Source organism: Rhinatrema bivittatum, chromosome 7 (assembly GCF_901001135.1).
Source record: "Rhinatrema bivittatum chromosome 7, aRhiBiv1.1, whole genome shotgun sequence".
NCBI lineage: Eukaryota > Metazoa > Chordata > Amphibia > Gymnophiona > Rhinatrematidae > Rhinatrema > Rhinatrema bivittatum.
Window position 1 is genome coordinate 84548999 of NC_042621.1, and position 11574 is coordinate 84560572.

Consider the following 11574-nt stretch of genomic DNA (forward strand, 5'->3'; position numbering starts at 1 on the left):
GATCAGGTGCTTCCCTGAGAGGATATTGAGGAGACTATTAGTGATGCTGGATCATGCCATTTTATTAGTGTTTTAAGGGGAGCTTGAGGGGGATCGTGGTCAAACGGTTGGAGGGAGTTTTGCATGGAAGAACTCAAATAGTTCCATTTCCAGGTGAAAAATCCTTCCTGCTGGACACTTTGTTGGGGGGGGGGGGGGGGGGGGGGGGGGGGAGGGGGTCCCTCAAGGGTCCTCACTCTCTCTCCTGCTTTTTAATGGTTTTCCTGTGCCTGTTAGGGAAGTTATTGTGCTCTTTTGAGTTTATACTATATACTGTGTGCACACACACACATATATAAACATATACACGCAGATATCAAGCTGGTAACCCCATTAGGCCTAAATAAAGCAGAAACTATTATTCAGGTGAATAATTATGTGCAGGCCAAACGCAAGTGGTTGAGTGTAAACAAGCTGGTGTTAAACCCAGAGAGAGAGCGATAGAGCTGATACATCCAGGGTCTGGAAATATTTAGGGGGGGGTGGGGGATTATACTGACTGTCATCAAAAGAGGAGGTAAAAATCACTGGAAGTTATAATAGATTCAGATTTGAATCCAGAGAAACAAATAGTTCAGGTGGCAAATACGTAGATCGGGCTGAAGATGGAGAGGCAGTTGAAGCTGTCTGGAGCATAAGGCACAGAAGACCGTGAATTGTGCATTGGTACTTGCCCAAGTAGATTATTGTAATGCTATTTACCTGGGAGACAAGACATGGAAACTGCAAATGATTCAGAATACAGAGGAACACATTATCACGGGGAACTCTAGGCGGAAGTCATTAACACCTTTGCTTCTTAAGCTACATTGGCTATCAATTGCAGTACTTTGCAGATTTAAAATGTCTGGTGATGGCATTTAAATTAATGCGAGCTACAGGTCTCCTCATATGAGAAATCAAATTTGCTGGCTTGAATCTGGGAGGAATTTAAGATCTAATGGCAGACAACTATTTACTCCCGTTATCACCCAGGGTGTTTAGGCAGGTATGCCTGCAAAACAGATTTTATTTTTTTTTTTGCAACCAGTCGGGTAGAATATGCTCTCTTTGGAGTTGAAGGAAAAGAGGGAGTTTAAAAATTGTAGGCAACCACCAGGTTTTTTGGTTTCTTCCAGAATTTTATGTTTAATGATCTGTGTGCAGAGAAAAAGATTTTGGGAATGCAGATGTGGGCTATAGAAGTAGGGCTTGAATTGTTGTTGTTTTTTATTTTATGATTGTACATCAATTCAGGTGACCTTTTTAATCTGCAAAAGAGATTCACAAGTGCTATTAAATATGGCAGTGGGGCTGGATGGGATTAAGGGAACAGAGAAATAATGGAAGCTCTATTGGCTGACCTTTTCAATGTTCTTTAGAGGCCTCAAGACAGGTGGATATGGCTTCTATTCATTAAAGGAGAAATAAGGAGACGGCTTGGAACTACAGCTCAATTAGTCTGACCTCTGTGGTGAGCAAACTAATGGAATCGTTGCTAAAACGGAGGATAGCACAGTTTCTGGAACACAATGGATTGCATGGTTTTACCTGAGGTAGATCTTGTTAGAAGAATCTGATTAATTTCTTTGATTGGGTAACCAGAGAGTTGGATCAATGGAAAGCACTAGATGTAGTGCACTTGGATTTCAGTAAGGCCTCTGGCATGTTTCACATGGGCGACTTATAGAGTGCTCCCTTGCTATGGGCTCTAAAGTGACTGACTAGGTTAGAAACTGGTTGAATGGGATGAAACAAAGGGTAGCAGTGATGGATATGGACTCTGAGGAGGGGGAGTATGCTAGCAGTGTGCCTCAGAGATCTCTCCTTGAACAGATTCTTTTAAACATTTTCATCAGTGCAGAAAGATTGTTGGTAACTGTTTGTCTTTTTGCCGATGATTCCAACATCTGCAACAGGATTGACAGGAAGATGTGGAAAATATGAGCCATGGTCTAGGATCTGACCAGCTAAGAAAAATGCACAGTTATGATTTGGCTGCAAGGAGAGGTACAGTATTTAGGGCAAAATCCTTTTAAGCATGAAAGAAGGGTGGGATCTGGTGGTACTCATACTTGATGATCTTAAGGCATCCAAACAGGTGGATAAAGCAACAGCAAAAGCCAGAAAGATGCTTGGCTATCTAAGGAGAGGAATGGTCAGCAGAAAAAGGGAGGTGATATTGAAATCCTGTGAACAATTTTGGAAATTGTACCTTCAAAAGGATATAAACCAATTAGAGTCTATAATGAAGCACCAGTCACAGGATGGCCCTGCGACTGGCCGACTCACCCACAAATGCCGCCAACCTTTTCAGACATAGTCTGGACTGCAAGCAGTAGGAACACCACCACCCCAATGACTTAGATACTGCCATGCCCCTCTACAGGGACACATGCCCCTACCCCTGCACACTAAATAGGCTCTGTGATGGGAACCAGATCTTCAGCATCTCCTGAAGATGTTGCTGTGACTGGTTATTTAAACTCCAGCCATGCTCTCCAGTGTTGACTCAGCAGAAGGTCCCCTGCAGCCTTACAGTGCATGTTGCTTCTCCGGATCCCATCAGGCTCCACTTCCTGTTCCAACGTGCTGTGTCTCTTTCAACTTGCCCTGCCTAGTCTTGTCCTGGTCCTTCTCTTGCCTGCCACCTGATACTGATCCAGACTTCTCTTTGCTCACTGCCTGCCCTGACCCTCAGCTGGTCTCTGGATTCTCTCACTAACTGCCCTCAGGAGCATTTGCCCATTCCCTGCTGGCCCCTGGAACCCAAGGGCTCAGCCTGCAGGGAATAGGACTGGTAAAGGTGAAGCTCCAGCTCGGTCCCAGTCTAGGGCGTGTCTGCCAGCATCAGCCTAGTAGATACCTCTATTAGCCTGCGTCAACCTCGCCTGAGCACAAGGACTCATAACCATGACAGAGTCAGTCCAGAGGGTGACTACTAAAATAGTCTGTGGTCTTCATTCTAATGCATTGGTATCAAAATAGGGTGGGCCATCCAGGTCCTGACCCAAGTTTTCCTGCTCAGAGGATCATCCGGGTCTTGGACAGTCCCACAAACAGCTAATTCAGTGTGGCTCTCTAACATCCAGCTGCACATGTGCCTCAACTCACGCTTGTCTCACAGGACAGATTGCAAAATTAGTGAGCTGATCTTGCAATCTTAATCTCTTGAGATCAGTATGGAATGGAGGCACCTGCATGACTTGAACTCCAAGCAACGTAGTACAGGCATTAACTTTTTGGTGGGGATGGGATGTGTCAATATGCGGACAATCCTCGGCAGCAGAAAATCTCAGAGGTATGATGGCTTTCTGGCTGGGGAGGGAGGAAGGGGGCACCAGTAGGCAAGCTAGCTGGCTGTGGAGGAAGTGGCGATGGGACGTGAAGCAGGCTGGGATGGCAGTAGATTAGGGCTGGCTGTGCATGTGAGAGGGCATGTAGGATGGGAGTGAGAAAAAGGCTTCAGAGATGGGAGTGTGAGGAAGCCGAGCCCAATTAGGGTAGAACATCTCCCTCCCTCCAATCTGCCCTTGATATTAGACTGTCTCCTGGATCCTCCTTCTTTCCCCCATTCCTGGTCCTCTCATCCCTGTTGCTAGCATCCTCTCTCACCATCTCTGGTTCAGGCCGGGTGGGGGTGGGGGGGGGGGGGGCAGGGAAAGAAAGCAATGGGGAAACTGTACTATTGGCTGGTGGATTACTGGTGCTGGGCAGAGATGTGGCTAGAGAGGGGGCAGAGAAAGGGGTGGGATACAATACTACGTTGGGGCCACAGAATCTCCATCATTAACCACTAGCATGTAGAGATTTCTAACTGTCCTGTTTCTTGTGTTTTCCCCAATAGGATATGAATTGCTTTATGGCCTGTTGCAATATTTGCAGTATTACCTTTTCATTAGGTAGTGTTGAGTCCTAGAAGTTAGTGCTGCTTTGGTATAAAAAAAAATCTGCTGTATACATGCTGAGTTATTATGTAGGATTTTGTATTTCATGTTGTGCCTGATAGTGGAGGATGTCTGTGTTACTATTATTGAGATGACACCAGAATTGATTTTTTTTTTTGGTAATGAAACTTGTATGAGGAAATAATCAGTACCGACACTATTAGTGATGTTTTTGCAATTTTCTTCTTTACCTCTATGTTTGGTTTTCTAGCATCAAGCCTTTATTAGGTTGGTCTAGGCATGAAAAATTATATTCTATGATTTATGCAAAGAATATATTTAAGAATGACAAGCTATACAAGTATAAGAAATTGGCAGGGAAGCTGGGGCAATCATATAAAGAAATAGCTGAGTGGACTCCATCTATTTTGCTATACGATGAGACGGAGTCATCCAATTCTGAGCACCCAGCTAAGATAAGTACTTTATTCCTACCCTGATGCAGTTACTTATATGAAACATCAGCTAGTATTGGGAGTTGGGCATTGCATTTTACATGAAAGTCAGATTATGAACTTGTTATGAGATGTTTTACTTGAAATACTTAAAAATACTAAAAGCACTGAGTGAGGTACTTGATAAAGACCAGCAGTGGCCATTGAAGGCTACATGCATCTAGCAGTTAAATCAAAAGTTGATATGAATGTTGGTGCGTTTAAATAGTTTGAGATTCTAGACTCTGCTTTTTGATCTAAAGCATGAGGAACAGACTTCTAAATCTGAACATGTATGCTTTAGAGAAAGCCAGAACAGAAGATAAACACATTTAAATACCTCCAGGTGGTAGGCCTCTTTCAAAGGAACTGAGGCTCTAGAATGGGGGTCATGGGATAAGAGCCTCCCCATGGAGGTGGTGAAAACACAAAAACCTATCTGAATAGAAGAAATCCTCGGATAAACACAGGAATGATGGGAATTGCAAACTAGATCAGCTATATATGGTCTTTTTCTGCTATCACATTTCTACGCTGCCACCATTCAACTGCATCTTTATTATTATTGTGTGCAGTTCTGGTCACCGCATCTCAAAGACATAGCGGAACTAGAAAAGGTACGGGTGGGGGCTACAAAAACCATGAAGGAGATGGGACATTGCTCCTGCGATGAGAAGCTAAGCAGGCTAGGGCTATTCAGTTCAATTCGGAAAAAAGAAGGCTGAGAGGAGACATGATAGAGGTTTTATAAAATCATGAGTGGGGGTGGAACGGGTAAAGGATAGTTACTTATCCTTTCAAATACTACTAAAACAAGGGATATACCGCATGAAACTAACAACCAGCAGAATCAAAACAAATCGTAGAAAGCACTTTTTCACTCAAGGCACTGTCAAGCTATGGAATCTGTTGCCAGAGGACGTGGTTAAGGCCACAAGCATAGCAGGGTTTAAAGAGGTTTGGACACGTTCCTGGAGGAAAAGTATGCATTAGCCAGGTTGACTAAAGAAAGCTATCCTATCCCTAGGAGTGAACAAGAATTAGATCTACTTATGAAATCTGCCAGGAATTTGCAACCTAGATTGGCAACTATTGGAGACAAGATGCTGGGGTCGATGGACCTTGATCTGATCCGGCATGGCAATTCTTATGACCAGGGGCACACTCTCACCACATTCCTGTGCTTCAGCTAGAGACCTTGAGCTTCTCCTCCCATTGGGTCTGATATAATAAGCTGGCCTGAGCCTACTGCAGGTTTTTACTCTGGTTTTACTGCATGTTTTTCAGCATTAACCTTGCTCAGGTATGTAATATGGGTTTTTAGCACAGGAAAAAAAAAAACAAAAACCCATGCTAAAAAACCAAATGGCAAACTTAGTGCATCTGATGCAAAGCTAACAAGCCTAAATTATCATCCTACAATGCAAGAAGGAACACTAGTAAGGAGGCTTTCCTAGCACACCTTCGTTTATCACAGAACATTTCACTCATGGTTAGAAGTAGGTGTTAACTTCCAATCAGGCCAATACAGTAAAACCCACGGGAGAGGTGGCTCTCTGAGGCGAGCGCCCACTGAGGCCACTCTCCTGTGTGTGTGATTTAGTATGAAAATGAGGGTCCACAGTAAAAAGAGGTGCTAGGAACACTAGCACGTCCCTAGCACCTCTTTTTGGACAGGAGTGGCGGCTATCAGCAGGTTTGACAGCCGACGCTCAATTTTGCCAGCATCAGTTCTCGAGCCTGCTGACAGCCACGGATTCGGAAACGGATGCTGGCATAACCTGAGCGTCCGTCTTCTGACTCGTGAGCCGGATTTTAATTTTTTTTTTTAATTTTGGGGCCAGGGAAGTGCTTTTCTGTGCACTTCCCTGGCGCCAGCCATTGAGCAGGCATTCATTTTTGAAAGTAAAATGTGTGGCTTCGCTGCACATTTTGCTTTCTGGATCATGCGGAAATAACCAATAGGGCCATCAACATGCATTTGCATATTGTGGGCGCTAGTAGTTTGGGGGGGGGGGGGGGGGTTGGCCGTGCGTTTTCGACGCGCTATCACCCCTTACTGAATAAGGGATAAAGCTGTATCGGCCCCTGTGGTAGATAAGAGGGCAGGAAAGAAGGTCAAGCAGGGTCAGGTCTTGTGGGTGAAATCCTCCATTACTGACCTGGGGGGGGGGGGGGGGGGGGGGAAATTAGCACTTCTGGAACCCCCTGCTACCCATTTTTCCTTACCCTCAGGCAGCCCCAGCCAGAGAGATCTTAGCTCCTTGGCAGGGCTGCGCTGTCAGCCCAATTCCCTTTCAGAAGGCTGTAACCTCTCTGCCCCTGCCAGAGGAGATAAGGACTCTCCAAGCTGGGGCTGTGAGGGATTTTGCAAAGCTCCAGGAGTGAAAACTGGTAGGAGGGGATTCCAGAAGGGCCAATTATTTTTTACAAAGATAAATTATGGGGATTTGGGAAAGGATGGAGGACTCTGCCAGCCAGAGCAGACCCCAAGCCCAGCTCTGGGAGGGAGCACTCACAAGATCTCTCTAGTGCAGATATGCAGTTCTATGGGCATTACAAATAACCTCCGAGTGTTTAAAAAAAAACAAAACAAGTGCACTATTTATTTTAACACTCACGAAACATTTGTATGCCATTAGCTGACTGCATCCCTTGGAGACTTTAGCACTAGCATTATCCAAAACCCTCACTGAAATTTCCAGTTTTAGTGCAGGTTTTATTACACTGGCCTCAGTGTCATACCCATATATATGCCAATGCCTACCACTCCACTTCCAGCTCAGATTATTTTATCATCAATTCAAGCAACAAGAAAAGTTTCTCACTTAACAACCCAAAAAGTTATAATTGTATATTTATAACTATCCAAAACATTTTTTCTTCCAAGTATGTTTGTGAATAGTCTCTCTCAGAACCTGTGATAATGCAGCATTATACATTTCTAAAAATAGAAAACTACTACCAAGTTACCACACCAACAATGAAGCCATTACAAATATGTCAAAGCTTCCTGAAACATTACTATTTGTATAGGGCTAGCTTTGTTTACTATGAAAGGAAAAGCCTTGACAGTGAGTGCATTACTCTTAAAAAGGCATTGCATAAACAAGTTTCAAAGCTATTTTCTGCCCATAATACATAGGAAAGGGTCTGCTTTACTTTAAGAGCATATTCCCCAATTTTGTGGTCTTACAACAAGAGATGGTTGAGTGTGCTACAAATTGTATTTGAAAATTAACTGCCAGAGAACAGACTGAGCCCTCACCTGGTGCAGGACTCTGTCCAGGGGCTCTGCTTTGCTCAGTCCCTCTGGAGTCAGACCACTCTTTTCTCTACACTCATCACTTAGTTCCAAGTCGTCTGCTTTCACCAGCGCTTTGTGTAATACACCTGTCTAAAAAATTAGGAAAAAAAAGAGAAATTTAAGAAATCAGAACAATAGAAATATGACAACCCCTGACTCCACACACACTAAGCGATTTTCAGTTCAAATTTTGGAAAGCTGGTATCATTTTTTAAGGCAGCCTGTGTAAGTTTCACAAATCTGAGCCTTCAACGTCTGCTTGCCTTTCGTTTTCGGCTAGCTCTCACCTCGCCCCAAATTTGAAGTGACGCCAATAGGGGGTGCCTCAGGCATTAGCTTACAGTTACACACCCTTAGTCTCAAGGTCAAAACTGGTTGGATTTTATGCAAGGATTTCACACCAGCCCAAATCGTGGGAACAGCAGCCCCGTAGTGAAATGGAGTCCAGATACTACCAAAGATTAGGATACATTAGGTTTCAGAATGATTATAACTATAAATATCTTTATTAATTCAAGTGATCAAAAACGTGACTTATCTAATTCGTTGCAAAGTTAAAGCATCTAATCTGTCTGGGAAGTTCTTTTAAAGGATGTTGTCCCCAAACATCACATGCATAGAATTACTGACAGACTCACAGATTCCCAATTTTAAAAATTCCAATTAAAAACAAAATTTCAAAACAAACAGTAGTAAGCAGCCACATGCAATATTTAAAAACAATGGTAAAGCCGCCTCACACCAATTGCAGCGTATTAAAGAAATGCTCTCTTGTCAGCCTAAGGAGCGTATTGGTGAAATGGACAGAGCCGGCTGTGAATCGGTGATCCAGGCCAATTGCTTTGCAGCCTTACAGGTGTGCTGGGATTAGAAGCATGTGATGCCTGCGCTGGGATTGCTCTTATTTTTAGGAGAATATACAAGCTTTATCAAGTGATAGAATCAATCATACCTTCTTCCTGTGTAGATCCACAACTTGCCACACCAAGAGAATTAATTCCCTTTCATCCGAACCCAGTTTAGCCCCATTTGCACCAGCTGTTGCCCCAAACAACACCACCAGAGATTCACTGTGCGAAGCCGTCATGACCACAGGAGGGAAAAACAACTACAATCAAAAGCACAGGTCAAAAAAATAAAATAAAATAAAAAGAGCACAGAGTTCACCTCTTCTCCAGTGAGCAAAGGAAAAATAAGACAATGAAGGAGAAAAACACAGCCCCCCAAAAATACAAAGATAAGAAAGAAGGGGTTCTCTCTGTCCTACCTGTGCTGCTCCTCCTTCGTACAGGCGCTAAGTGGGCGCAACAATCATCAAGCTACGACTTTCCGTCGCTCTGGCATCCCAGCAGCAAAGCAAGAGGGGCTTGCTTTCTTTCTTTCTTCCTTCCTTCCTTCCCACCTTCCCTTTTTGGTAAGTTACCTGCCACTGATTGAGCCCACGTGACCCGCGTCAGTCTCTCAGGAGGGGAAGGTGCACGCAGGCTGCGGAAGCCCCACCCCCTCCCCTCCTACCTGATTGGCTTCAGCAGGCAGCGAGGACGAAGCCCCGCCCCCTCCCCTGCGGAATGCGGACACCAGGAAGTGCCTGCACCTTGTTTTGTTAGCTGAAAGCACGGGAGATAGGAAGGGGAGGCCTGACGCTGCCTTTGCACTCACCTGTCCTAAGGTGTTCGGTTTCATACCTGTATACAGCAGCAGTTATTCTGCTAAAATATTTCTTCATGATCAGACAGGAAACCCTTGCTCCCATGCATCCCAGGGCAAGTTGAATAGAATAATTCTAATGTTAAAAAGTCCAATTATTTTTGTACATCTATATTTGTGCTTCTGTGGTTGGAATCTTCTGTTTTGCTTTCATTTACTCCTTTGTGGTCCTTTTCTTGTATGTGATTTCTTTCATTCTTTGCCTTGAGCACTCAGGCATGGGCCTCTGCCATGTCAATCTCTCCTAAACCCAACACAGGATTTCGAAAGCCTAAGGTTAGTGGGTTTTAAAGAACGATGACCAGAGTAGCAGCAACAGCCTGTTCAGCCCAAGTGAGAATGTGGAGAAAAGCACCTGGGAAGAGAGGGGAGTGAGAGCTCTGCTTCACTGTTGAGGGAAGGGAGGAGAATGAGAGCTGCACAGAAGGGAGGGAGGGATTTCTGCATTGTAGGGTGGGAGAGGCTAGTGAGTGTGCTGCAGGGGAGGCTAGGATAAGCCAGGATTGATTTATTTGGCCAGGCTTGAGGCAGTGGACTAGCTAGAACTAATTTTGGGGGGGGGGACCCAGGGTAAATGTGGGTGGGCAAGGGGCATACATGATAAAAGTTCCTACTACGTAGTTGTACTCTAATCAATAAATTCAAGACTAGAGGGCAAGGTCCACCCTGCCACCATTAACATATGGTGACGGGCAGGCATTTTCCCCCGGCAGTCTTTGCAGCCAAGTGGGGTTGGGTGGGGGTCCAGAGCCGTGTACCTTCCTGTCTGGATATTTCTGAAGGGACAGGGGAAAGAGCCTGATTGGTGCAGGCTTGTAGGGTGTGAGGTGAAGGAGGGGGCCAGATGAGGCTTGAGTTTGGCAGCCTTTTGCTATGTTCTGTTGGCAATCCGTTGCTTTCCCTTGCAGTGGGATCTTCCTGCTCCCACCCTCCCTGTAATATGTACATGTTGTGTTTACTGTTCACAGATGTTTGAGATGGTGTCACAATGGGGTAGATTCACAGCTATGTTTGACCGTTGTTAAAGGATGGGGGGGGGGGAGGATTGTAGTGAGTGGGGGCTGCTACACAAGGCAGCTAAAGACAGTTTGGTCATTGGTCAGGCTGCAGATTTTCCCTGCTGGAGCTGTGGCGGAGAGGATCAGTCAATGGTGGTTGGGCCGTTGGAGAGATGACACCTCTGGAGAGGGGAGGGTTTTGCTGTATGCTAGTGGGGATGGGTGGCAAATGGTGGGAGGTTTTCAGGGATGGGGTAATATCGAGAGAAGCTCAGGTTGTTGTGTCAGCCTCGGGTTTCGATGTGATGAATAAACTGTGGCCTTATTTAAACCCAATAGTTGTGTCAGTGACTTTGTGGGATGGGAAGAGTGAGAAATGCTAGATGTTGCCTGCCTTACGCATGTTAATAATGCTTTAGAGTGCACTCAACAATGGATTTCTAACCAGTCTGCAAGAGCCATATGCTTCATATTGTAACTCAATTCTTTCAAGTACTTACCAACATTTCAAAAAATGCCTTATCTGCCTGCATACTTCTGAACCCCACCCTGGAACACACATAGACCATCCCTTTTTGTCCCCCTGTTCACATGATGGAGTATACATGCAGAAAAAATAAATTCAAATTTTGGTGTCACCTCAGTAACAGCAAAACAAATTCCCTCCATTTGTGAAGTAACACAAACCCCCTAGAATCATTACCCATTCTTAACTCTCAGGAAGCAAACACAGCAGCATTCTTATCTGTGAAAGGGCAGCAAGGCAAATATTATATCAGGCCTTAGAACACTAATACACCACCTACTGGGAAAACAGAACCAATTGGACAGCTCCAGATCCCTGCAGAGAAAGAAACTACAGGCTAGCCAAAATAGTGCCCCTCTGTCACACAAACAGACCCTTGTCTAATACAGAGTAAGGAACTGGAGATTAGAAACAGAAACATGCAGACAAAACTGAAATGGAAAGCCCAAGACACCAGAGCAAAAAACAAAAATGTAAGAAATGCACATTCCCAAAAGGGCATATTCCAATCATTGAAAACTCCAAATAAATGTATTTTATTTTACCTTTCTTGTCTGATCTTATTTTACTAATCAGTTGCTCCCTGTCTCTTTTTTCCCCTTTGCCCTTGTCGGTCTTTTTCTTTTTCATGTCAGTT

General features: G+C 44.5%; 1 protein-coding gene across 3 annotated transcripts in view; it reads right to left on the bottom strand.

Moving 5' to 3' along the window:
* The window catches only part of ESRP2 (epithelial splicing regulatory protein 2), a 226843-nt gene extending 217694 nt beyond the window's left edge, over positions 1–9149 (bottom strand). For 2 of the 3 annotated variants that reach the window (XM_029608595.1, XM_029608594.1), the window contains exons 1-3: positions 8974–9149; positions 8659–8814; positions 7668–7796 (exon numbers count right to left, since the gene is read on the bottom strand). In XM_029608595.1, coding sequence (XP_029464455.1) covers positions 7668–7796; positions 8659–8793 — 264 coding nt within the window. In that variant the 5' untranslated portion in view covers positions 8794–8814; positions 8974–9149. The remainder of the gene's footprint in view (positions 1–7667; positions 7797–8658; positions 8815–8973) is intronic. The other variant, XM_029608596.1, reaches the window with a different exon arrangement.
* Between the last annotated feature and the right edge of the window lie 2425 nt (positions 9150–11574).